The sequence below is a fragment of the Platichthys flesus genome, chromosome 10, assembly GCF_949316205.1.
Source record: "Platichthys flesus chromosome 10, fPlaFle2.1, whole genome shotgun sequence".
Classification (NCBI taxonomy): Eukaryota; Metazoa; Chordata; class Actinopteri; order Pleuronectiformes; family Pleuronectidae; genus Platichthys; species Platichthys flesus.
Window position 1 is genome coordinate 4,190,793 of NC_084954.1, and position 26,855 is coordinate 4,217,647.

General features: G+C 40.4%; 1 protein-coding gene and 1 long non-coding RNA gene across 2 annotated transcripts; both read left to right on the top strand.

Annotated features, from left to right (window-relative positions):
* Window positions 1-11,860: 11,860 nt before the first annotated feature.
* LOC133961956 (M1-specific T cell receptor beta chain) lies at window positions 11,861-24,466 on the top strand. Its single transcript, XM_062397375.1, has 7 exons — window positions 11,861-11,947; window positions 12,122-12,429; window positions 22,330-22,372; window positions 23,363-23,704; window positions 23,791-23,814; window positions 23,945-24,051; window positions 24,163-24,466. The coding sequence occupies exons 1-7, from the start codon at window positions 11,899-11,901 to the stop codon at window positions 24,187-24,189; spliced, it is 900 nt and encodes a 299-aa protein (XP_062253359.1). The 5' UTR covers window positions 11,861-11,898; the 3' UTR covers window positions 24,190-24,466.
* LOC133961959 (uncharacterized) lies at window positions 18,266-20,589 on the top strand. Its single transcript, XR_009922062.1, has 3 exons — window positions 18,266-18,353; window positions 18,467-20,275; window positions 20,524-20,589. It is a non-coding gene; the product is annotated as an uncharacterized LOC133961959 (long non-coding RNA).
* Window positions 24,467-26,855: the final 2,389 nt, after the last annotated feature.

Genomic DNA, 26,855 nt, shown 5'->3' on the forward strand with positions numbered 1-26,855 from the left:
GAATACAGCTGCAGGATCAAACGTCACAAACTGAAGTGACACTCCCTTCAACAAATCTTCAGATCTCTGCAACTAACCTGACAGTTACACACACTTGATCCAACATGGACCCATTTTAATTCCATTAATCTTTCAACACAATCCCCTCATAATTTTAGCAGGAAAGCAAGAGTGTTGGAAAAGCTCTTATTATGAAAGTTAATTATTGACTATTAAAACAATGGTTTGACAAAATAAGAGTTAAGGGCCACTTAGTGGACCCCTCAGTACACAGCACAGCACAGCAGTCATTCGAGGTGGTACAGGAAGAGGATGGTGTGTGTACGGGTTACCAGGAAACAGAGGTGTGACTTAAGAAGAACAGCATATGCAGCCATGAAAACACACCACAGATGATCATTACTAAAGTCAGCCATGAAAGACAACAAGATGATCAAACTCTTCTTCATGACCTTTAATATCGTACTGGTCTCAGGTAATGAAATAATGTTCAGAGATAATCTCAAACTAGTGCGTTCCTTAATGTTTAAACTCAAAGGGATGGAACAAAAACACTCAGGAAATACTAAATGACTCTCCTGTTCATTTACTAGATTCTAATTATAGGTAATATAAACAGAAATGTTAATGAAATCTTTATTCATGTCTGTATTCACTATGTAATGTAGCAGGTGCACTTCAAATGACCATTTTAATCTGTTATTCAAAGTTTTCATGCTCATATTGTAGTTAAATGATGAATTTATCTTTTTTCCACAGGTTCCTCTCTCAGTCACAAAGTCCAGCAGCATCCAGTTGACATTTACAAGACACCTAAAGAAACAACCAAAATCCACTGTTCACACAGTATTGACACCTATAATGTAATCCTCTGGTACAAGCAGATAAATAACAGAGAGCTTCAGCTCCTAGGATACATGTATGGTGAATCTGAATTACTAGAGCCTGGATCTGGTGTGAAAATGGTCGGGAACGCGAGAAAAGATCAGAATGTCACATTAACAATTGAAGGACTGAACCTGAACAGCAGTGCAGTGTATTTCTGTGCTGCTAGTTTACACAGTGAAACACATCATCTGCTCCTCAGTACAAAAACCTGCACATGAGGTTCTTTCATCAGCTCCCAGCCCCTTACACACACACCCTCCTCTCATTAGGGGGCAGTATTTGTACTTTCTATTACTCTGATCTGTGGTGAGAGTTGATATGACAGTTATGAAGTTGAGAGAAGAGGGAGTTGACTCATACAGGAGGTGTAACTGCTGATGGACTGAAGAAAACACAAAGATCCACTGCAACAAGGTTTAACCAAACAGCCAGAGAACACAAAATGATTGTCCTGTTTTATTTTATCTTCACCTTGACTTTCAACAGTATTTTGGTTTCAGGTAACGTTCGATTGCTTTGAGAACTTTTTATTTTATTTTACCAAAACTATTTCTGTTCTTTTTTGTGAAGTTTATGTTTCTCAATTTTTAAATTTGTCCGTGTTTGTATTTTGTCTGATGCTTAATTTCTCTTTTTTCCACAGGTTCCTCTCTCAGTGACAAAGTCCAGCAGCATCCAGCTAACATTTACAAGACACCAACAGAAACTGCTAATATCCACTGTTCACACAGTATTGACAACTACAATGTAATCCTCTGGTACAAGCAGATAAATAAAAGAAAGCTTCAGCTCCTAGGATACATGTTTGCAAACACGAAAAACCTCGAGCCTGGATCTGGTGTGGAAATGGACGGGAACGCGAATAAAGATCAGAATGTCACAGTAACAATTGAAGGACTGAACCTGAACAGCACTGCAGTGTATTACTGTGCTGCTAGTTTACACAGTGACACTACCATGTGCTTCCCAGTACAAGAACCTCACCATCACACAGTTCTCATCTCTGTAGTAAAGCTCACATGACTCTTGCACCTGGAGTGAACCATTCTAACCTCTCACAGATCAGAGATTGTACTAGGAGGTCCTTTCTGTGAAGTCACGTCACAACTCTTCATGACGCTGTAACATACGAGGACTCGAACACCTTCTGACTGACATGGATATTACCACCATCAAACAAGACCTTCTCATATTATGTGTCCTTTTTCTGTGGACTTCAGGTAATAAACAATACAAATCGAACCACTTAATATTAAAACTTTACCTCAAATTACTCATGTTCTTATAATAGTTGATCTTATTGTATTTTGATAATGTGACGGTAATTACACACAGGTCTGTCTGATTGCAACGGTGTCAACCAAACACATGTACTGTGGAAAGACACGGGTGAAGATGCAACAATAAACTGCAGCCACACCAAGGGTTCCACCTTTTTCCAGATGTACTGGTACAGGCAGCTCCCGGGAGAGATGCTGGAGCAAATACTGTTGATGTCTTCAAACACAAACCGTGAATATGAATCTGGATTCAGTGAAGAGAAGTTCTCCTCCACCAAGCCTGATGCGCTCAGTGGGACATTGACAGTAAAGAATCTGGTGCCAGAAGACAAAGGCTTGTATTTCTGTGCAGTCAGTGAACACAGTGACACACAATCACAGGGTAGATTAACAAAAACCCCAGTGCAATGCCAGCACTGCTCCATCCTTCTCTCTCACATGCTATAGGGGGACCTCCAGCATCATAAATACTCCCAGTTGCTTTTTGATTTCCTGCCAGACTTTTGAATACAGCTGCAGGATCAAACGTCACAACCTGAAGTGACACTCCCATCAACAACTCTTCAGATCTCTGCAGCTAACCTGACAGTTACACACACTTGATCCAACATGGACCCATTTTAATTCCATTAACCTTTCAACACAATCACCTCATAATTTTAGCAGGAAAGCAAGAGTGTTGGAAAAGCTCTTATTATGAAAGTTAATTCTTGACTATTAAAACAATGGTTTGACAAAATAAGAGTTTAGGGCCACTTAGTGGACCCCTCAGTACACAGCACAGCACAGCAGTCATACCAGGTGGTACAGGAAGAGGATGGTGTGTGTACGGGTAACCAGGAAACAGAGGTGTGACTTAAGAAGAACAGCATATGCAGCCATGAAAACACACCACAGATGATCGTTCCTAATGTCAGCCATGAAAGACAACAAGATGATCACACTCTTCTTCATGACCTTTAATATCGTACTGGTCTCAGGTAATGAAATAATGTTCAGAGATAATCTCAAACTAGTGCGTTCCTTAATGTTTAAACTTAAAGGGATGGAACAAAAACACTCAGGGAATACTAAATGACTCTCCTGTTCATTTACTAGATTCTAATTATAAGTAATATAAACAGAAATGTTAAATACATCTTTATTCATGTCTGTATTCACTATGTAATGTAGCAGGTGCACTTCAAATGACCATTTTAATCTGTTATTCAAAGTTTTCATGCTCATATTGTAGTTAAATGATGAATTTATCTTTTTTCCACAGGTTCCTCTCTCAGTCACAAAGTCCAGCAGCGTCCAGCTCACATTTACAAGACACCAAAAGAAACAACCAAAATCCACTGTTCACACAGTATTGACACCTACAATCAAATATTCTGGTACAAGCAGATAAATAACAGAGAGCTTCAGCTCCTGGGATACATGTATGGTGAATCTGAATCACTAGAGCCTGGATCTGGTGTGAAAATGGACGGGAACGCGAATAAAGATCAGAATGTCACATTAACAATTGAAGGACTGAACCTGAACAGCAGTGCAGTGTATTTCTGTGCTGCTAGTTTACACAGTGAAACACATCATCTGCTCCTCAGTACAAAAACCTGCACATGAGGTTCTTTCATCAGCTCCCAGTCCCTTACACACATGCACCCACCTCTCATTAGGGGGCAGTATTTGTACTTTCTGTTACTCTGAACTGTGGTGAGAGTTGATATGACAGTTATGAAGTTGAGAGAAGAGGGAGTTGACTCATACAGGAGGTGTAACTGCTGATGGACTGAAGAAAACACAAAGATCCACTGCAACAAGGTTTAACCAAACAGCCAGACAACACAAAATGATTGTCCTGCTTTATTTTATCTTCACCTTGACTTTCAACAATATTTTTGTTTCAGGTAACAACAACAATTATTTTGAGAACTTGTATTTTATTTTAACCACAGTTATTTCTGTTAGATTTTGTGAAGTTTTATGTTCCTCAGTTTTTAAATTCATCAAGTGTTTGTATTTTGTCTGATCTTTCTTGGTCGTTCTTCCACAGGTTCCTCTCTCAGTCACAAAGTCCAGCAGAGTCCAGCTAACATTTACAAGAAACTAGTAGAAACAGCCAAAATCTGAAATTAACAAGTCGCAGCCCCCCATGATGTCAACCATTGGTTTGTGAACTACCTTCTTGAAACCAGAAGCAGTCATAGGAGCACGACTTGGAGCCTACACCTGCCATTGAATGAGAGTAGCTGTTGTTCATATGGTTTCCAGGCCCCATTGAATACAATGTTTTTTCATCTATTGACTCAAAGTGGGACCATCACTCTATAATGAGGAAGACTTGGAACCTGTGATTGAGACTGTAAACGCTTAGGAAAATGGTCTATGCCAGTTTAACCACAATGAAAAACACAGACAGATTTACATGTGGTGACACTCCCACCTTCAACTCTTCATGACGCTGTAACATACGAGGACTCAAACACTTTCTGACTGACATGGATATTACCACCATCAAACAAGACCTTCTCATATTATGTGTCCTTTTTCTGTGGACTTCAGGTAATAAACAATACAAATCGACCAGTTAATAATTAAACTTTACATCAAATTACTCATGTTCTTATTATAGTTGATCTTTCTTTTTTTGTGTGTTTATAATGTGACGGTAATACACACAGGTCTGTCTGATGGCAACGATGTCACACAATCATCTGTACTGTGGAAACACACGGGTGAAGATGCAACAATAAACTGCAGCCACACCAAGGGTTCCTCCTTTTACCAGATGTACTGGTACAGGCAGCTCCCGGGAGAGACGCTGGAGCAAATACTGTTGATGTCTACAGAGACACACCGTGAATATGAACCTGGATTCACTGAAGAGAAGTTCTCCTCCACCAAGCCTGATGTGCTCAGTGGGACATTGACAGTAAAGAATCTGGTGCCAGAAGACAAAGGCTTGTATTTCTGTGCAGTCAGTGAACACAGTGACACACACTCACAGGGTAGATTAACAAAAACCCCAGTGCAATGCCAGCACTCCTCCATCCTTCTCTCTCACATGCCATAGGGGGACCTCCAGCATCATAAATACTCCCAGTTGCTTTTTGATTTCCTGCCAGACTTTTGAATACAGCTGCAGGATCAAACGTCACAAACTGAAGTGACACTCCCATCAACAACTCTTCAGATCTCTGCAGCTAACCCGACAGTTACACACACTTGATCCAACATGGACCCATTTTAATTCAATTAACCTTTCAACACAATCCCCTCAGAGTTTTAGCAGGAAAGCAAGAGTGCTTGAAAAGCTCTTATTATGAAAGTTAATTATTGACTATTAAAACAATGGTTTGACAAAATAAGAGGTAAGGGCCACTTAGTGGACCCCTCAGTACACAGCACAGCACAGCAGTCATACGAGGTGGTACAGGAAGAGGATGGTGTGTGTACGGGTTACCAGGAAACAGAGGTGTGACTCAAGAAGAACAGCATATGCAGCCATGAAAACACACCACAGATGATCGTTCCTAAAGTCAGCCATGAAAGACAACAAGATGATCACACTCTTCTTCATGACCTTTAATAGCGTACTGGTCTCAGGTAATGAAATAATGTTCAGAGATAATCTCAAACTACTGCAGTCCTTAATGTTTAAACTCAAAGGGATGGAACAAAAACACTGAGGAAATACTAAATGATTGTCCTGTTCATTTACTAGATTCTACTTATAGGTAATATAAACAGAAATGTTAAATAAACCTTTATTCATGTCTGCATTTACAATGTAATCTTGCCTGTGCACTGCAAATGACAATTTTAATCTGTCTTTCAAAGTGTTCCTGCTCATATTGTAGTTAAATTATTAATTTATGTGTTTTCCACAGGTTCCTATCTCAGTGACAAAGTCCAGCAGCGTCCAGCTCACATTTACAAGAAACTAACAGAAACAGCCAAAATCCACTGTTCACACAGTATTGACAACTATGATCAAATCCTCTGGTACAAGCAGATAAATAACAGAGAGCTTCAGCTCCTAGGATACATGTTGGGTAGCTTTGATTTCAGAGAGCCTGGATCTGGTGTGAAAATGGACGGGAGCGCGAATAAAGATCAGAATGTCACATTAACAATTGAAGGACTGAACCTGAACAGCAGTGCAGTGTATTTCTGTGCTGCTAGTTTACACAGTGAAATACATCATCTGCTCCTCAGTACAAAAACCTGCACATGAGGTTCTTTCATCAGCTCCCAGCCCCTTACAACCGCACCCTCCTCTCATTAGGGGGCAGTATTTGTACTTTCTGTTACTCTGAACTGTGGTGAGAGTTGATATGACAGTTATGAAGTTGAGAGAAGAGGGAGTTGACTCATACAGGAGGTGTAACTGCTGATGGACTGAAGAAAACACAAAGATCCACTGTAACAAGGTTTAACCAAAACAAGAGATTTTCAACAATATTTTTGTTTCAGGTAACGTCAAAATTGTTTTGAGAACTTATATTTTATTTTAACCACAGTTATTTCTGTTACATTTTGTGAGGTTTTATGTTCTTCAGTTTTTTTATTCATCACTAGTTGTTTTTGTCTGATCTTTCTTGATCGTTCTAACACAGGTTCCTCTCTCAGTCACAAAGTCCGGCAGCGTCGAGCTAACATTTACAAGACACCAACAGAAATGGCCAAAATCTGAAATTAACAAGTCGCAGTCCCCCATGATATCAACCATTGGTTTCTGAACTACCTTCTTGAAACCAGAAGCAGTCACACAGGAGCAAAACTCGGACCCTACACCTGCCATGAATGAGTGGACCCCTCAGTACACAATCACCTCAGAATTTTAGCAGGAAAGCAAGAGTGCTGTAAAAGCTCTTATTATGAAAGTTAATTATTGACTATTAAAACAATGGTTTGACTAAATAGAGTTTAGGGCCACTTAGTGGACCCCTCAGTACACAGCACAGCACAGCAGTCATACGAGGTGATACAGGAAGAGGATGGTGTGTGTACGGGTTACCAGGAAACAGAGGTGTGACTTAAGAAGAACAGCATATGCAGCCATGAAAACACACCACAGATGATCGTTCCTAAAGCCAGCCATGAAAGACAACAAGATGATCACACTCTTCTTCATGACCTTTAATATCGTACTGGTCTCAGGTAATGAAATAATGTTCAGAGATAATCTCAAACTACTGCGTTCCTTAATGTTTAAACTCAAAGGGATGGAACAAAAACACTGAGGAAATACTAAATGATTGTCGTGTTCATTTATTAGATTCTGCTTTGAGATAATATAAACAGAAATGTTAAATAAACCTTTATTCATGTCTGCATTCACTATGTAATGTTGCAGGTGCACTGCAAGTGACCATTTTAATCTGTTTTTCAAAGTGTTCAGGCTCATATTGTATTTTAATGCTTCATTTATCTTTTTTCCACAGGTTCCTCTCTCAGTGACAAAGTCCAGCAGCGTCCAGCTCACATTTACAAGACACCAACAGAAACAGCTAAAATCTACTGTTCACATGGTATTGACAGCTACGATCGAATCCTCTGGTACAAGCAGATAAATAACAGAGAGCTTCAGCTCCTGGGATACATAGTTAGTAAATCTGGATATCCAGAGCCTGGATCTGGTGTGCAAATGGTCGGGAACGCGAATAAAGATCAGAATGTCACATTAACAATTGAAGGACTGAACCTGAACAGCAGTGCAGTGTATTTCTGTGCTGCTCGTTTACACAGTGAAACACATCATCTGCTCCTCAGTACAAAAACCTGCAAATGAGGTTCTTTCATCAGCTCCCAGCCCCTTACACACACACCCTCCTCTCATTAGGGGGCAGTATTTGTACTTTCTGTTACTCTGAACTGTGGTGAGAGTTGATATGACAGTTATGAAGTTGAGAGAAGAGGGAGTTGACTCATACAGGAGGTGTAACTGCTGATGGACTGAAGAAAACACAACGATCCACTGCAACAAGGTTTAACCAAACAGCCAGACAACACAAAATGATTGTCCTGTTTTATTTTATCTTCAGCTTAACTTTAAACTATATTTTGGTTTCAGGTACTGTGAAAATTATTTTGAGAACTTTTTATGTTTTATTTTACCACAACTATTTCTGTTCTTTTTCGTGAAGTTTTATGTTTCTCACTTTTTAAATTCGTCCGTGTTTTCCCACAGGTTCCTCTCTCAGTCAGAAAGTCCAGCAGAGTCCAGCTCACATTTACAAGAAACCAGCAGAAACAGCCATAATCAGCTGTTCACACAGTATTGACAGCTACGATCGAATCCTCTGGTACAAGCAGATAAATAACAGAGAGCTTCAGCTCCTAGGATACATGGTCGGTAACTTTGGATTCCCACAGACTGGATCTGGTGTGAAAATCGACGGGAACGCGAATAAAGATGCGACGTGCACATTAACAATTGAAGGACTGAACCTGAACAGCAGTGCAGTGTATTTCTGTGCTGCTAGTTTACACAGTGAAGCCACCATGTGCTCCCCAGTACAAGAACCTCACCATCAAACAGTTTTCATCTCTGTAGTAAAGCTCACATGACTCTTGCACCTGGAGTGAACCAGTCTAACCTCTCACAGATCAGAGATTGTAATAGGAGGTCCTTCCTCTGGAGTCATGTCACAACTCCCTTATAAAGAGCAGCCTCAGACATTCAGTATGTCCGCTGAGGCTCATTTCATCTGAATCAGTACAATGGGTTCACTACTCATCACATTTACAGTCTCGTCTTTCTGGCTTCAAGGTACTTGAACAAAAAGTAATTTTTAAAGATGACTTGTTTTAACTGCCAAGGAGGTTATGGTTTTGCCCGTGTCTCTTTGTTTGCTTGTCAGCAGGATTACACATTACTGTTACTGAATGGAATTCCACTTAACTTGGTGGAAGATTCTGACGCAATGTTGGTGCAGATCAGGAGAACACATCAGCACATTTATTCTACTTATTTAATTTATTCTACTTATTTTAAGATTGCGAGATAGGGCTTTTTTTTAATTCACTGAAAAAAAAAGACTTCTTTCACCGAAAAGTTTATACATTTTTTTTTCAGTTTTGTATCTTCTCCGCACAGGTCTCTGCCAGCATGTGACCCAGTTACCTGCAACCAGCTGGAGTTACGTGTCCAAATCCGCAGAGATGAACTGAAGCCACAACAGAGACGCTGCTCATAACCAGATGTACTGGTTCAGGCAGCGCCACGGGGAGACCATGACCCTCATTGTCTTCGCATTTTATGGATTGGACCCAGACTACGGCAAGAGCGCCGCAGACAAATATTCAGCCGTCAGACCAGACTTCAAGAGCGGCTCCCTTACTGTGAAAAACGTGCAGCCTGAGGACAGCGCTGTGTATTTCTGTGCTGTCAGTAAGCACAGTGTTTGGAGAAGTATTAGAAGCTGCACAAAAACTGCTGGCCAATAAATGTGTTGCATTATAAGTTTTTTTATATGTAACTTTCCAGAAGGTGGTGCTGGAGCTGAAGAAATACTCAAGCTCAACTCAGGCAGCCCAGAGACAGTTAACTGGTTTAGAGAGAAAGGTGTTAATGAAAGAGTATCACGTTGAGCTTACAGTCCATCAACATGCACACATTCTTATGGTTGGTGATTCAGTTATCAAACTTTATCAATAGTTTCTACAAGGTTTTACCGGTTTCTATCTTTGCAGGAGTTTTGTTCCTCGTCCTGAACAGAGACAATCGATGGGACCTGATTTCAGCTACTGAAATCGACAAGACTGTCAAACACTGCTGTAAAGACATTGTCTTACATGTGCACGTCTGGGTCTTGACGTCCATCAGTCTTCCTCTGACCTCGTCAAAAACCCTGGGTGACACAGTGCAAATTTGCTGCAGCTTCATTAAAAATAAGATATTTATATACACTATCCCGGTCAAAAAATGTAATATAAAAAAAAAACTGTGAGGCCAGCAACACACTCAGACAAAATCCCAACTGAATTCAAATAAAACTGTTTTCTCCGTTGTGGTTTTGAATAAGACATAATCAGCTACACCCACACACCTGCTTTTGTGGTTTTATATTGAGCTTGATGTAATCATATTAGCTATTATAGCAACGCCTCTTTATTGCATCTGTGTATCTGTTTCCTGCTTAAAACTGTTCACGACAGACACCCTGTTATGTGACAAGTCAGATCTCATCATGAGGATTAGATTTCTCTTTTTCACTCTTCTCACAGGTAAAAACGGCTTCACTGTTAAATACTTCTTTTACTGTATTTGCCTTCACTATTTAAATCCCTAATCGATCCCTCTGTGATGACAGCAGGTATTTCTTTAGGGATTCAGGTTGACCAGTCTCCCTCTGCTCTCTTAAAACGAGCTGGAGATGATGTGCTACTCGTCTGCACCCACGATCGGTCTGACTTCAGAGTGATGCTGTGGTACCAGCAGTCTCCAGGGGAAGAAGATCTGAAAATCATTGCAAGGCAACTGTACGATGACAGCAGCATTGAAGAGCAGTTTCGTAAACACTTCAGAGTAGCTGGTGATCCAAATGGAGGCACAACAAATGGTTCACTTTCCATAATCAAACTAAAAGCACTTGAACACACTGCAACGTATTTCTGTGCAGCTAGTAAAGCACAGTTCATCATCACACCTGTATGCTATACATAAAACCCTTTCACACACACACACACAAACACACAAAAACACACACACACACAAACACACACACGCACACACACACACACACACACACACACACACACACACACACACACACACACACACACACACACACACACACACACACACACACACACACACACACACACACACACACACACACACACACACACACACACACACACACACACACACAAACAAACACACGCACACACAAACAAACACAAACACAAAACCAACTCTCCTAACAAAGTTTGGAGGTTCTGTGGTCTGGCAGATTTGTCCTCGTTCATCATTCAGCAGCTTGTCATGAAGAGAAAAAAACCTCAAACTCTCAAACCCTGAAAGAGTTTCTTCAATTAAACTGTAGCGGCCCAACATTTTATACTTTGTCTCGTCACACTGTCATAATGAAACCATTTTTTTCAGACACCAACTTTGTGTTTTGCTCCGTCGCTGCAGATTGTACAATCTGCCATGTGCTCACTTAAGCTATCGTGGACCACAAAGTTTTTACCATTCAGGCAGACAGTCAGAACTAGTTTCAACTGCAGTGTTGCACGTGTACACAAATGGCACGCGATGCGGTACTACACAACACACACTTCTAATACCAGATGACAGCGAGACTTCAGTTCCTATTCAGATGTCTGTATGTCAACCTCACTTCACTTCTAACATGCATCAGAAGCAAAACTGAAAAAGAAGAAAGATCTAAGGATGAAATAAAGCGGTCATTCACGTAGGAGACGCTGACAAGGACAATATGTCAATATATGGGAAAGAAAAACTCAGAGTTCATGTTTGAAAACAGCTGTTTTTCCAATTCGTGCCACGACAAAGAACATTAAATCTACCTGAGGAGTTTCTATGGCCACACGCAGAGGCAGGACATAAATGTATTCAACAGAGTTTGCTAATTTCACAGTTATTTTCTTTTTGCTTCTATCACATGTTGGGTTCAGGTTCTGATGTCATTTCCTCCCTTCAGATTTGAAGAGAGAGTGTTGGTTCACTCACTGTATTTCCATTAACTTCTCTTCCTCCTTTACAGTCAAAATGATTCCGAGCTTCACCACCTTGACTTTCTTTGTACTCTGGGCTTCAGGTAAAGTAAAAATCTATAAAAACAAAAACACAATGCTCTCACTTTCAATTTTTTACACAAATTTTCCTGCGCTTTAATAATTTGTAGCATTTGAGTTGAAACATTTTGATTTCACTCAAACTTTATTAATACTTTAGCCTTTGTAGATATATTTTCTGTTTTATTTCATTTCAGGAGTTTCTCATTGTGTGCTGATCACTCAGTGGCCCCAGTACATTTCAAGGTCTCCCAGTGGCTCTGCAGAAATGCACTGCTACCAGAATGACACCGACTATCAGCATATGTACTGGTACAAACAGCAGCGAGGAACACAACCTCAGTTAATGGTTTATTTAGTGGGCAGCTCTGCAAACTATGAAGAAGGATTCAAGTCTGGCTTTGAGGCAAAGATATTGCAGAAGAAGACGTGGTCTCTGAAGATACCCAGCGCTCAGAGGAAAGATGAGGCTGTTTATCTGTGCGCTGCCAGTCTACACAGTGCTGTGACAGACACCCAGTCTATGACAAAAACATCCCCAGACATCTGACTCACATTAATGATAACAGGAAGGATGTAAACCACAATGTGGAGATGTTATCAGGGACATTTACTGGAAATGCCTTCTCACTTGAGTCAATGTAAGTGAAAAGCAAAGGATGAATAAATATTCATTATAAAATAAATTATAAAGAATAAACTGCTCTGTACAATTAAGGAGTATATGACTTGTCGTATAAAATAAAATTAAAAAATTAAAGTTGAAACACAGGACGAGTAACTGAGGATAGATGCAACCAACAGGGGGAGGCACATTTCATGGCATAAAGCTTTTATCAAGAGAAGGGGGGGAAGAATCCCCCCCCCCCACACACACACACACACACACACACAAACAAACACAAACACAAAACCAACTCTCCTAAGAAGGTTTTGAGGTTGTGTGGTCTGGCAGATTTGTCCTCGTTCATCATTCAGCAGCTTGTCATGAAGAGAAAAAAACCTCAAACTCTCAAACCCTGAAAGAGTTTCTTCAATTAAACTGTAGCGGCCCAACATTTTATACTTTGTCTCGTCACACTGTCATAATGAAACCATATTTTTAGACACCAACTTGGTGTTTTGCTCCTTTGTTGCAGATTGTACAATCCGCCATGTGCTCACTTACGCTATCCTGGTCCACAAAGTTTTTACCATTCAGGCAGACAGTCAGAACTAGTTTCAGCTGCAGTTGTGCACGTGTACACAAGTGGCACGCAATGCGGTACTACACAACACACACTTCTAATACCAGATGACAGCAAGACTTCAGTTCCTCTTCAGATGTCTGTATGTCAACCTCACTTCACTTCCTGCACATCCTCGTCCACAAAACTCAGCAGACTCCAGCCGCTTCCTCACTATTCAACATGACGCCACCTCGTCTCCTCACATCCATCATTACCGTGATCTGTATCAAGGGTATGAAGTCATGACAACACTTATAACTCTTAAATAAATAATCAATTTAAAATGGAGCGAAGAATGAATTGCAATCCACTCTAAGTGAGCAATAATTCTTTCAATAACTTTATAGTGTAGAGATAGGATGTTTAAGTTTGAACTTAAATATATATATGATCTCTTTGCAGGTGTTTACCTCTGTGATGAATCACAAGTGTGTCAGACGCCATCTGAGCTGCTCGTGAAACCCAACCATGAAGTCAACCTGAGCTTATCACATCAAAATCCACGCTACGACACGATTCTCTGGTACCAGCGCTCAGCAGGAGACAGTTCTCTGAAGATTATTGGCTATGTGAATTATAAATTTCTTGAGATCCAGTCACTGTTTGTCGGCCACTTTGAAGTGAGTGGAAACGGAGAGAAACAAGCTTTTCTTCACATTAAGAAGCCGAGGCACCCTGAAGACAGTGGAGAATATTTTGGAGCAGCCAGTGTACACAGCTATTAAGACGGAGACGGTGTCTTACATGAAACCTCCATTACGATGGAGCAGATACCAGCACACAGACAGGGAACCACTAAAACCATGTGACAGTCTTCATTATAACTGGAATTTTGACATTACATTCAGGGAGCAATGATGAAAAAGACAGTTGAGGGCACGTTTCTGATGTTTCTAACATGCATCAGAAGCAAAGCTGAAAAAGAAGAAAGATCTAAGGATGAAATAAAGCGGTCATTCAGGTAGAAGACACTGACAAGGACAATATGTTAATATATGGGAAAGAAAAACTCAGAGTTCATGTTTGAAAACAGCTGTTTTCTATGGCCACACACAGAGGCAGGACATAAATGTATTCAACAGTGTTTGCTAATGTCACAGTTATTTTTTTTTTGCTTCTATCACATGTTGGGTTTAGGTTCTGATGTCATTTCCTCCCTTTAGATTTGAAGAGAGAGTGTTGGTTCACTCACTGTATTTCCAATAACTTCTCTTCCTCCTTTACAGTCAAAATGATTCCGAGCTTCACCACCTTGACTTTCATTGTACTCTGGGCTTCAGGTAAAGTAAAAATCTATAAAAACAAAAACACAATGCTCTCACTTTCAATTTTTTATACAAATTTCCCTGCGCTTTAATAATTTGTAGCATTTGAGTTGAAACATTTTGATTTCACTCAAACTTTATTTATACTTTAGCCTTTATAGATATGTTTTCTGTTTTCTTTCATTTCAGGAGTTTCTCATTCTGTGCTGATCACTCAGTGGCCCCAGTACATTTCAAGGTCTCCCAGTGGCTCTGCAGAAATGCACTGCTACCAGAATGACACTGACTATCAGTATATGTACTGGTACAAACAGCAGCGAGGAACACAACCTCAGTTAATGGTTTATTTAGCTGGCAGCTCTGCCACCTTTGAAGAAGGATTCAAATCTGGCTTTGAGGCAAAGATATTGCAGAAGAAGACGTGGTCTCTGAAGATACCCAGCGCTCAGAGGAAAGATGAGGCTGTTTATCTGTGCGCTGCCAGTCTACACAGTGCTGTGACAGACACCCAGTCTATGACAAAAACATCCCCCGACATCTGACTCACATTAATGATAACAGGAAGGATGTCAACCACAATGTGGAGATGTTATCAGGGACATTTACTGCAAATGCGTTTTCACTTGAGTCAATTTAACTGAAGAGAAAAGGAGGAATAAACAACAATTAGAAAAAAAATTATAAAGAACCAGCTGAGGTGGTTCGGGCATCTGGTAAGGATGCCCACTGGGCGCCTTCCTTGGGAGGTGTTTCAGGCACGTCCAGTGGGGAGGAGACCTCGGGGAAGACCCAGGACTAGGTGGAGAGATTATATCTCAACACTGGCCTGGGAACGCCTCGGGATCCCCCCTTCAGAGTTGGTCAATGTGGCCCGGGAAAGGGAAGTCTGGGGCCCCCTGCTTGAGCTGCTCCCCCCGCGACCCGACCCCGGATAAGCGGATGAAAATGAGATGAGATGAGATGAGAAACTGCTCTGTAAAATGAAGGATTATATGACTTTTTGTATAAAATAAAATAAAAAGATTAAAGTTGAAACACAGGACAAGTAACTGAGGATAGATGCAACCAACAGGGGGAGGCACAGCTCACGGCATAAAGCCTTTATCAAGAGAAGGGGGGGAAGAATTAACACACACACCCACACCCACGCACGCACGCACGCACGCACGCGCACACACACACACACACACACAAACACACACAAACACACACACATACACACACATACACACACACACACACACACACACACAGCCTTATTCTTCTCAGAGCAGCACTTCATTTCTTCACGATGCCTTCACCTGTGCAAACATTTGGTTTGCTCTTCATCGGTTTTTATTGTAAGATGTAGAATTTTCCATTAATTTAATCAATACTCATTTAGTATTTCTTTGTCTATGAAACTCATATATTTGTTTTTTGGTCAGAATCAATAACATTTTAGTAAATCGGCTTTTTTTCCCCACAGGTCAGGTGAGCGCTGTTACTTTTCAACAGTCTCCTCCACAGATAGTGAAGGAGAACACTGTGGTCCAGATCAACTGCAGTCACAATGATAATAACCTTCCATACATGCCCTGGTATCAGCAGAGACAGGACCGTCTGTCTTTGACCCTCATTGGGTACGGATATGCAAACAGCCCACAAAACTATGAGACTCAGTTCAAAGAACAATTCAAGCTGAGCAGAGAAAGCACCACAACAGGATCGCTCGTTATTAACAGGGCAAACCTGTCACACACTGCTGTTTATTTCTGTGCTGCCAGTACACAGTGATGTGGTTCAATGAGACTCCCTGACTAAAAACCCTGATGGTTTTACTGGGCATGAGATTTGTGCATCTGCCTGATAAGCCACTTGTGTTGTTTCACAGACTCTCACTGGAGGAAGCTGCGTTTCTTCAGCAGAAACATGGAGGACGTCTCCAGCTGTGATTGGACACACACACACACACACACACACACACACACGCACTCACACACACACACACACACACACACACACACACACACACGCACTCACGCACGCACACCAAGTCTTCATATCATAAGCACATAACCACAACTAATCGCAAGTCGGTGTCAATCCTGAAGTTTCATCACGTTTTTAATTTACACCTGGACATTCATCAGTGTGATAAGAAAATTATTTGGCAGAATAATTTGACATTTCACTTTGGTCCGTGTCCAATTCAATAACACAGAGAAGGCTGGGTTTGTGACCTGTACTGCAGCCAGCCACCAGGAGGCAATTGAGATTCACTGGCTTCACTTTTGGGGGGTAGTCAGTATCATTGCACATCACTAACATGCTCGTCACACTCATTTATCTGTCTCTTCTTTACAATCTGGTGGGTTTTATGTTTTCTCTCATCATGGCTGTACTATCTAACCAATGCTCTGATTGTTTCTCTGGCTGTTTTCATGTATTTGTGTAATTTGTCATGTGCCACAGGTCTGGCTGTTGTTGTTCAGCAGTCTGGAGATCAAGCCTCTCGCCCAGGAGACAAAGTGATGCTGGAGTGCAGCCTGGGTCCACGGTTCAGCGTGGGCAGTTACACCATGTACTGGTACCGACAAAACCACTACGCAGCTCAGGTGGAGTTTCTCACCAAAGAATACGACCAAAGTGAGGGACGCTTCCAGTCAACTATCGCTGCATCCAAAAACAACTTCTCTCTTCAGATCATTGATCTGCTCCTGACTGACACCAGCACGTACTACTGTGCTGCCAGTCACAGTGATGCACACGGACCTGGCAGTCATACAAATACCAAGTCAGACTGTAGCATACAACATGCAGGAGGAAGCTGTGGCATGTTTGGTTTGTAGAGAATGAATAAGTATGAGAAGCCTTGTGCTGAAGGTCCGGCCACACTGGGCTACTACTGGGCTCCTTGTCAGTTATGACTCAATTTAGTATTAAATTAGTAAACACACACCAGATGAGCCAGTGTTGATATTAAAGGGGAAATATTATGCCCATTTCACCACAGTTGATATGGCTCCTTGGGGTCTTAATGAAATGTCTGTAAAAAATGTTGGTCAAAATACCACAAGGATAATTTATAACAGCACCCTTTTTACCCTGTCTAAAACCGCCTGCTGTAAAAACGTGCACAAGCAGCCATTCCAGAAAGTTCTGCAACTATAAACACAAACTAACAGCAAGCTAGCATTAGCTCCCTGCTGCTAACCCTAAACAAACACCGACAGGTCCACCAGAAGCAATCTGCTGACATGGAGCCAGCATCCCAGACGACATCACCCAGCGAGCCCGAGCCGAGGAGGGGGCTTGGGCATGTGACTTACCCCGACCGCAGGCTCTGCTTCTCGGCCAGATCTCCGCCTCTCACCCCGCTCACCGGCTGGTTAGCGTCCCCCCCTCGGCTAGCTTCCCAGGTAACACCCGTGCTGTGGCTCGTAACGTAACCCGGTCTCCTCCTCCACCAGATCTCCGCCTCCGGGGGGGGCTATGCCATGTAGACCAACTATAACGTAAATTCTGGTCGTATTCCCATTCGACGCACTTTATCGTATAGTTTCTTACATAGAAGCACCACAACAAATCGAGGGAGTTGTTTTTTTCCAGAGTTTTTGGGACGGTTGACATGCCAGATACCAACATTAACGGGTAGAAGCACTACAAAAGTGGATTTTTCATAATATGTCCCCATTAAAGAGTAAAAAAGTTACTATTGCTTAAGTAAAAGAGTCAATGATTCCCAAGATGTGGTAATTGAGGCTTGATATTTTACATAGAAAAAAGAGTTTCTATTAACACACTGAAAGGAAGAGGAGGAGCCTATTTCAAAAGTTTTGATCGTGGCAGCAGAGTAAGACAACAGTTGAATTGTCAAAGAAGAAGACGGCTTTGATTCTTTTTTTCTGTGACAATGAACATCTTACTCTTGGTTGCAGTTACAATCTTCTCTAGTAGGTACATTTAAGTTACAAGGAAAGAAATTCGACTTCTTTTGCGATCAGATTTTTGCTCGTTCTGGTTTGTTCGTTCATTTACTTGTTGTCATTGTTTTCTTGTTTTCCAGATTTCTCCGTCTGTGTTAAAATTCTCCAGCCTCAGTTTGTATTCAGCCATGACAAAGACAAAAGTGTGACGCTGCAGTGTGAACTAGATGATAATCAATATTACTACATGTTCTGGTATAGACAGAGAAACAGTGGGGAATTAAATCAGGTGGCAAGTTCTCCTGGAAAAGATTCATCGAACATTGAGGCTCCTTTCAAAGAAGACAAGTACACCATGTCAAGGCCGACACTGCTCAGCTCCTCTCTGCAGATACACCCTGTTGAGGCTGGAGACTCAGCTGTGTATTACTGCGCCTCTAGAATAGCACAGCGGTTCAGAGAGCCTCAGCAGCTGAACAACAACCTCAGAAACACACCAAGAAGAGACCAGGTGGGGGGGCGACGAAAAGAGGCTAGAAATTAATTGGTTCTAGTTTCTCAGTTGTGATTAGAAATAAATGATGTCCCTCCTTTTAGGATTTATAACAGACACTTTATATTATATTCTAACATTTGAGGCAGCAGTGGCTCAGGAGGTGAATTGTGTTGTCCACTAATTGGACTGTCATTGGTTCAGTTCAGTTAACATTTCAGAAGTGAAACAATTTACAGATTAACCGAGAAAATATCCTCTGCTTTTTGCTGTGATAGTGAAGATAACCCTTTAGTTTATTAAACAAGCAAGTTTCCATTAATCCTGCAGAATGTACAAGAGCTGCTGCTCCACGCTTCAGTGATACACACCACAGAGCGGATCAATTCAGATTAGTGAGCAGGTGAAAATACGGTGGAGGTTGATTTCAGTGCATTTCACCCTGAACAGGATCAGGTTTAAGTGGAGATCAAACACTGACCTCTACAGGGTTCACGTGAGACTACATGTGGGTGAGGTAGTAAATATAATGTACTCTATTGTGAAATACTGCAAAATCATTTAATGAACCAGCTGTGAAATTGTGTGGATATGTTGAATCTGTACAAATATTTGCCATAGAAAAAGGGGACCGACTCATTTGACAAAAGAAAAGTAATGACCTGTTGAAGATAGTTAGAAGATATGTTGTTTAGATGCTGCTATAGATATGATTTAACTTGTAAAGAAATGAAAGTTATGGAAGTTAAGTTAGACATTATCAGTAGTGTTGTACTTCATCAAGATATTCTGATTTATTTCTATAAATAAAAAGGTGTTATGTCAACTGAGCCGTCATTATATAGAATAATACATTGAAAGCCAAAAGTTGAAAACTGCACTTAAAGACATAGAAGTGCTTCATAGAGCTGAAGGCGACCGGATTGGCTTTTACTAGTTTCTAAATTTCAAGCTCGACATTAGAAGACAAACGAGTAATTTGAGGCTCATCTGTATCAGTCACATCAGTGAATGTTCTTTCGTATTTATACGTCTCTTCTCAGATAAATGGGTGGATAAGGAGGTGTGACCATGTATGATGTCACTTCCTTTGAGAGGCTAAAATAAACACAACAGACAAAACAGTTCCCTCAGAAATCGCTTCTTTTCTTAGCCGACACAGAAATAGCAGCAGTCAGACTCTTTGCCGTTCAGCTGTCAGTGAGTTCAACCTGTACAGCTGCTCTCAGAGAGAAGGAGCATGAGATATGGAGACGCTGGGTGGGGGTGGGAAACAGTGAAGAAAAACGACATTATGTTTTTGTGTAGTGTTTTCTCACAGTGGGGACAGGGGGCCACGGTGATACATTCCCATAGAGCCGCCGCACAAAAACCTCCTCCCATTGACACCCATTGTGTAGATGGCTGTTTGTAACCTGGGGCTCTCGATGGAGGAGAAAACATCAACACTCTGAAGGTGTGTTTGATGTCAGGTCACACTGGCACTGGAAAGATGATAACAATGAAGAATTTGGCTGAAACACAGTCTTACATTTTTATATATTTCATTCAAATGGAGGATTGTTTAACTTTGGTTGTATAAAACAAAGCAGATTTGGAAAGATGAAGCTCATCCTTCAGGATTTAACCTTTTTTCATCCTCTGGATTATTAGGCTGTGTCCTAACTTTATGTTTCTGGGATGTTTTGTGACTTTTTGGTGAAGGAGACAGTCAGTGTGACACTGGAAGTGAAGCCTACTTTGGAAAAGGAACAAAACTGACTGTTCTGGGTAAGTCTAAGCTTTCACAACATCACTTCACTAAAACAAACCTAAATACAAAAGAAGCTGGTGTGGACGTAAAGTAAAAAGTGAACAGAGAAACACTGTGACCTACTCTGAGCCTGCTTACTTTGGCCAAGGAACCAAACTGACTGTTTTAGGTAAATATTTCCATTTATTACTGTATATTCTTAAATGTCACACTGCTTTGGAATCCAAGTATAAACAGAAGTATTAGTAAAACCTTCCAAAGACTCTGATAGAGAGAAAGACTCAACAGTTTCATGCTCAGTATGTTTACACTGTGACAACTTAAATGAAGCATACTTTGGAAAAGGAACAAAACTCACTGTTCTGGGTAAGTCTAAGCTTTCACAACATCACTTCACTAAAGAAAAACTAAAAACAAAAGAAGCTGTTGTGTAGGAGAAAGTGGAGGAGAAAGTGTTGTCATGATATCTGAAATATTGAGCTGAACAGAGAACACTGTGACCAACTATGATCCTGCTTACTTTGGCCAAGGAACCAAACTGACAGTTTTAGGTAAATATTTCCATTTATTACTGTATATTCATAAATGTCACATTGCTTTGGAATCCAAGTATAAACAGAGGTATTAGTAAAAACCTTCCAAAGACTCAACAGTTTCATGCTCAGTATTTTTACACTGTGACAACTTCAACGAAGCGTACTTTGGAAAAGGGACCAAACTGACTGTTCTGGGTGAGTCAAGTTTATTAAAATGGATCAAGTGCAATAACTTTGTCACTGAAACGCTGCATTAAGAAACCTAACGTACTCAGGTCTGGACAGTTTGAGTTCAGCTCAGTGGTTTTTGATGACGAGCTTTAATGCTGTGTCAATTATGAAGCTTATTTCGGCCAGGGAACGAAGCTGACAGTTCTTGGTGAGTAAAACGTTATTCTCATGAATTCAGCTCTTAAAAACTAAAACCCAATGAAGCAGATATGTTTTGGTGTTGCACTAAACTTCAAAAAACTGAATGTAGTGCTATTAATTATTTTTTTTGTCGGTTTTAAATTGCATGTAACATGTTGGTTATGTTTACTACTAAATTTAATATAAAGAAACAAAGTAAAAGTAGCACTTGTGCTGTTTTCAGCACTGATTAGAGTCACTGTGACTCGGGTTCTTCAGTTGCATATTTTGGTAGAGGAACAAAGTTAACTGTTCTAGGTAAGAAAATATTCTAAAGTCGATTTTACTTTGTTCAGGAGTTTTGCAAACTTTGAATTTACTCAGAGTGAAACTCAATCCCATAATCATGATTAAACCACAGTTATGGCTGTAAATGGGCTCCGTGTGAGGGAAAACATTTTAATAATCTCAAAGTGACTCTTTAAAGAGGAAAGAGGAAGAGTTTTTGTGCAGTTGAATGTCTCTGTGCTCATACACCGAGGCTTACTTTGGATCTGGAACTAAACTCACTGTTTTAGGTAAGAAAACATTCAAAGATTCAACCTCACTGTGCACGATTCTCTTAGTGGCAGGTCAATATTATAGTCCTTGATAAGAAGATACTCCCTGAACATTCAATTTGAAGTCTGTGAAGTAAGTGTGGTAATTAAGACGTGACAAAGGTAAATTCAGAATTTAGTTTATGCCTGGTAAAAAGGATTTGTCTGTGTTCACAAGTGTAGTGCAGGAGTAAAACATTTGGCTCAATGCCCAGAATATTGGTGTCACAGCGAGTTCTTATCAGCCCTGTGAATTACTGTGAGTTTCCAGTCTGAGGCGTACTTTGGAGCTGGAACTAAGCTCACTGTTTTAGGTAAGATTACTGTTTAATTCAATGAAAAAATATTCTAAACTGTCAAAACATTAAATAAAAATGTATTTTATTTTAGGAATCATGCCAGTTACGTTATGTTGTTTTATCTTAGCCTCTAAAATTAACACTGAGTTGGTAGATTACATTTGGGAAGAGCAAATCTATTTAGGGAATAGTATGTATTCAAGTGTTGGGTTCACAGTGAAACGTTTTAGTTTATCTGATAAAAGAGCTCAAAACACAGTCTGCAGCTTTCAGTGCAGAGTGGTTGAGCAGTTTTCTCTGTAGCCTTGTATCAGTGTGAACAACTACAACCCAGCTTACTTTGGCAGCGGCACTAAACTGACAGTGTTAGGTAAGAACAAATTCAAAAATAATTCGTACAAGTCTTTGTTTTTTGAAAGTCATTAAGCCTAAATGTGCAAAAAATGATTGTTGAGGAAATATTTTAATGTCTTGTTTTGTGGAGTTTGTTGTAAAAAAACTGCAGAATAATGTCAAATCTATACAAGATAAATCGAGTTAAAACGTTATACTTGGTTAACATACCAGCCTTTGTTATAATAAAATAAATGTTCTGTTATTCAGGACAGTTCTCATTTTATATAGACAGTTTGGCATTTGGACTAAAATAATTCAAAACAACCATGATATTTGTAAAACAAAGTAAGATTGAATGTTTTGTTTAGTCCCAATAATCAAGACACAAAAAATATCAAGGGAATTAATCATCAGGATGATGCTAATTTGTGACTTATTATAAAAATATAACTTATTACAAATACACACAAATACAGCAATTACATATTTGAGAAGTTTAAACATTGGAGGTAGTTTTTTCCAAGTGATGTTATTGTTATTTGTTTTTGTGTTTAACCTCAATGTTCTGGTATTTTATCTTCAATTTTAGACTTAGGTGTTTAACATTGGTTTCTTATACGTTTCATCTTTAAATTAATAATTTCATGTCTTTTTCTTTGTCTCCATCAGAGTATGACGTCAAGCCACCAACAGTGGAGGTGCTCAGACCATCAGAAAAAGAGTGTCGAAACCCTCTGGACAATGAAAGACAGAAGACCTTAGTGTGTGTGGCCAGTGGGTTCTACCCGGACCATGTCAGTGTATCCTGGCAGGTTGACAGTAAAACCGTCACCAGTGGTGTAGTAACGGACGAAGCTGCCCTGCGGGAAGGCAAGTCCTACAAAATCACCAGCCAGCTGAGGGTCTCTGCCGAGGACTGGTACAACCCCGAGCGTCGGTTTGAGTGCTTCGTCAGATTCTTCAATGGGGCGGAATATATCGATTATCCATCATCAATCCCTGGTGATACAGGTTCGTTCATGTCCTAAACCTGATCTGGACAAACACGTTAAATAATCTTCTGTTCTTGTCTAATGCGTTTCTTATTTTTCTACCAGCTCCAGCTGACGTCCTGACCAAAGGTAAATACATTACTCAGTTAATCATTGTTCACCTCACCGCTGCTCACATCAACCGTCTCCACAGACACAACACAATGGATGCTTCCTCTTGAATCATGTCACTCATCTCAATGTTTGAACCTTTCTGCAGAAGAATATCTGAGGATCACAACGAAAGCCAAACTCTCCTACGGTGTGTTCATCGTCAAGAGCTGCGTCTACGGAGCCTTCGTGGCCTTTTTGGTTTGGAGACTCCAGGTTCGTTAAATACAACATTTATGATTGACCGACACAGAAGCTGGTTCCATAGGTTTAAGTATGTTAATGAACACATCTCACAGGAAGTTGTTTCCTTTGTGTCTGTTGCAGAGTTCAACTGAAAAGCCGAGAAACTGAGACCTGAGCTGGGAGGAAAATAAAGGGTTGCTTTATGTAAATAAAACTGCATGAAACATAGTGGCTGTATTTCTGTTAAGCTGAATGTTGCAGTGTATTTTTACTCATTTATAAATTAGGGTAGATAACAGGTTCTGTGCTTATTCTTATCAGTAACTCAAATATATGACCTTAGTCAAGATAGTTCTGCACCAGTTTTTTTATTTCTCTGTGTATTTGTTTTTGGTTGTGAACTAATTGTTTGCAAAACATTTTTTCTCAATAAAAGTCTTTTGAATCAATAATGTGCCTTTATTTCTGTGTAAGAGTTTATCCTGACATTCATGATCACTCTGACACTTCGTCTCCATATCACTGCTGATAACATTACATTAAACAAGAAATAGATAAATTAAACCGTTGAACCACTGTCACACCTCATTCTACAATCAGCACTGGAAATATTATTTCAGGAGATAGCGTGAGGTATTTTTAGCAACTGACACATCAGCATGTTTTCTTAGAATAATGGAACATTACAAGTTTTTTCCAAAGAGCAAACTGAACAAACTGAGAAGTGACTGAAGTTTCACCAGTTCACTTAAATGATGATCTCAATTACATGGATTGGATTGAAGAAGTGTAGTGTTGTTTTCTTCATGAATAAACTTAAACTGTGAGACTAAAAGTAAATGTGTAGAGTGTGAGTCAACCACACAACAACAGGAAGTCATCGCTCTCCTCTGTGCACAAAAGAAGAGCAGAGCTTCTGTTGGTGAGAAGACAAACCGGGGATGGAAACTGAGCAGAGGAGTGGAGAGCGACAGCAGAGGAGAGGATGTGGTCACAGAGCAGCCTGCACCTCGTTCTCTGTGCTGTGAAATGACGGAGCTGCAGCATCTCACTTCACCACAACCTCCGGGCCCCGAGTGTGCACCTGCATCTCTGCACCAACCCGCACCCACACTGCACATCTCTGAGCCAACAGCTGGAAAACCTCCACTTCTGTGTCAACTGAAGCTACACAACCAACCAGCACGTGTTGTATTGCACACAACAGCTGTTCACATTAGAAGGTTTTAATTTGGTTTGCCTTGAAAAACATGTTTGTGTGCTCATCCAATAAACAGGAAGAAGTGTGCGAGTCGACAACGGCAACAACATCATCTCACGTTGTTTTTTTTGTCTTGGACTGAAAACTCCTTCATGAAAAATCAAACCTGTAGCAACAAAACATCAGAACTGCTGAGAAACAACAAACTGAAAAGTGTAAAAGCCAAACTGACGAGACGTGTTCTCAGCCTCAAACCTCTGGATTTATTAGTAAATCAACATTCCTTATGTATTAACACTCAAATAATAAATCAACAATCATTTATTTTATAGTAATTAATTTAATATTCCAGTTTAATTATTTCTAACAGCAGATATACAGAACACGTTTTAAATGAAGGTTTGGTGTGCAGCTGTGTTTAAACGCTGATTTCACAATGTTTAATTCAATGTAACAGCAGCTGCAGCCACAGATTGAAACGAAGTCTGTGTGAGACACTAATTATTGAGAGCTGAACATCCATATTTGTATATGTTGAAGTGTTATTTGTTTCTCTATGAATATTCCACTTTGACCCTGTGTCTTCACTGATAAAATGCAATAATAAACCATTTAATGAGACCAAAGAGAGGCTGGTGGAGACAATAAAGCAACTCAATGCACAGTAAAGCAGAAACCTCATGATCCCTTTAGCTGCGGGAATTTCACTTTGCACATTAAACAACCTCTGGTGCAAACTGACTATCAAGTCGTGCGTAGGTTCCACAAACAGTCATTCTAGACATCACAGCTTCTCAGCGCCCTGAGACCACTTCTGTTAAACCCTCTGCTGCTACATAGGTACAACTGATGGGACTTTATGCATGCTACACTCGTTAAAGAGCGTGTAATGTTACTTACACACTAGGAGTCAAAAACAAAGCTGTTACCAGCAGTGAGGCTCAGACTCAGGCTGCCACCTACTGGCATCACTGCAGTCGTTCATGAGCTACAACACAATCTAGTTGATAAGAAACATTCAGGTGTTCCGTTGGCCTAGCTCTGCTGACGGAAACAAAGGGTCACATGACTGGATGGATGATGAGATGCTGCTTTGTCCAACGTCTCACTCTCGTCTCTGGAACAGTTCAAAATGATATCAGCCATCATCACCTTCACCGACTCTCTGCTCTGTGTTGCGGGTCCTCTTCTGTTGACTGAACCTTTTGGCTTGTGGTCTGGTTCCAGGTTGTAGCAGGATTCACGTCCATCAAACCTCAAGTTAACTGGTAGAGAGGGGTCCGTCTGCTCAGATGAACTGCAGTCATGATCTTGATAACCCCTATTTTTATATGTGCTGGTATCTACAGATGCCAGGGAAGGGGAGGATGAGTTTGATCGTCGCCGCAGTGCAGAGGTTAGAAGAGGTTGAACACTTAACATTGCTACGAATTTCAAATAAAAAGTGACAGGCCTATTTTACAAGAAAATAAAAGGAATATCTGTCAACATAACAGAATTCAGGTTAATAGCAACACCAACTACTAGTTTGTTTGTTTTTAGTGTTTTGTTTTTTTATATCCTCTTGAAAACTAAGCGGAAGAAGACATGCAATAATAACTGAAAACAAATGCAGATAAAAAAGGATTCTTAA

Bases quoted from the DNA above. Each gene is read 5' to 3' on its own strand.
- LOC133961956 (XM_062397375.1), top strand. From the start codon at position 11,899: ATGATTCCGAGCTTCACCACCTTGACTTTCTTTGTACTCTGGGCTTCA. The intron at 11,948-12,121 runs GTAAAGTAAAAA...ATTTCATTTCAG, and splicing joins CTTTGTACTCTGGGCTTCAG to GAGTTTCTCATTGTGTGCTG. The intron at 23,705-23,790 runs GTTCGTTCATGT...TTTTTCTACCAG, and splicing joins ATCAATCCCTGGTGATACAG to CTCCAGCTGACGTCCTGACC.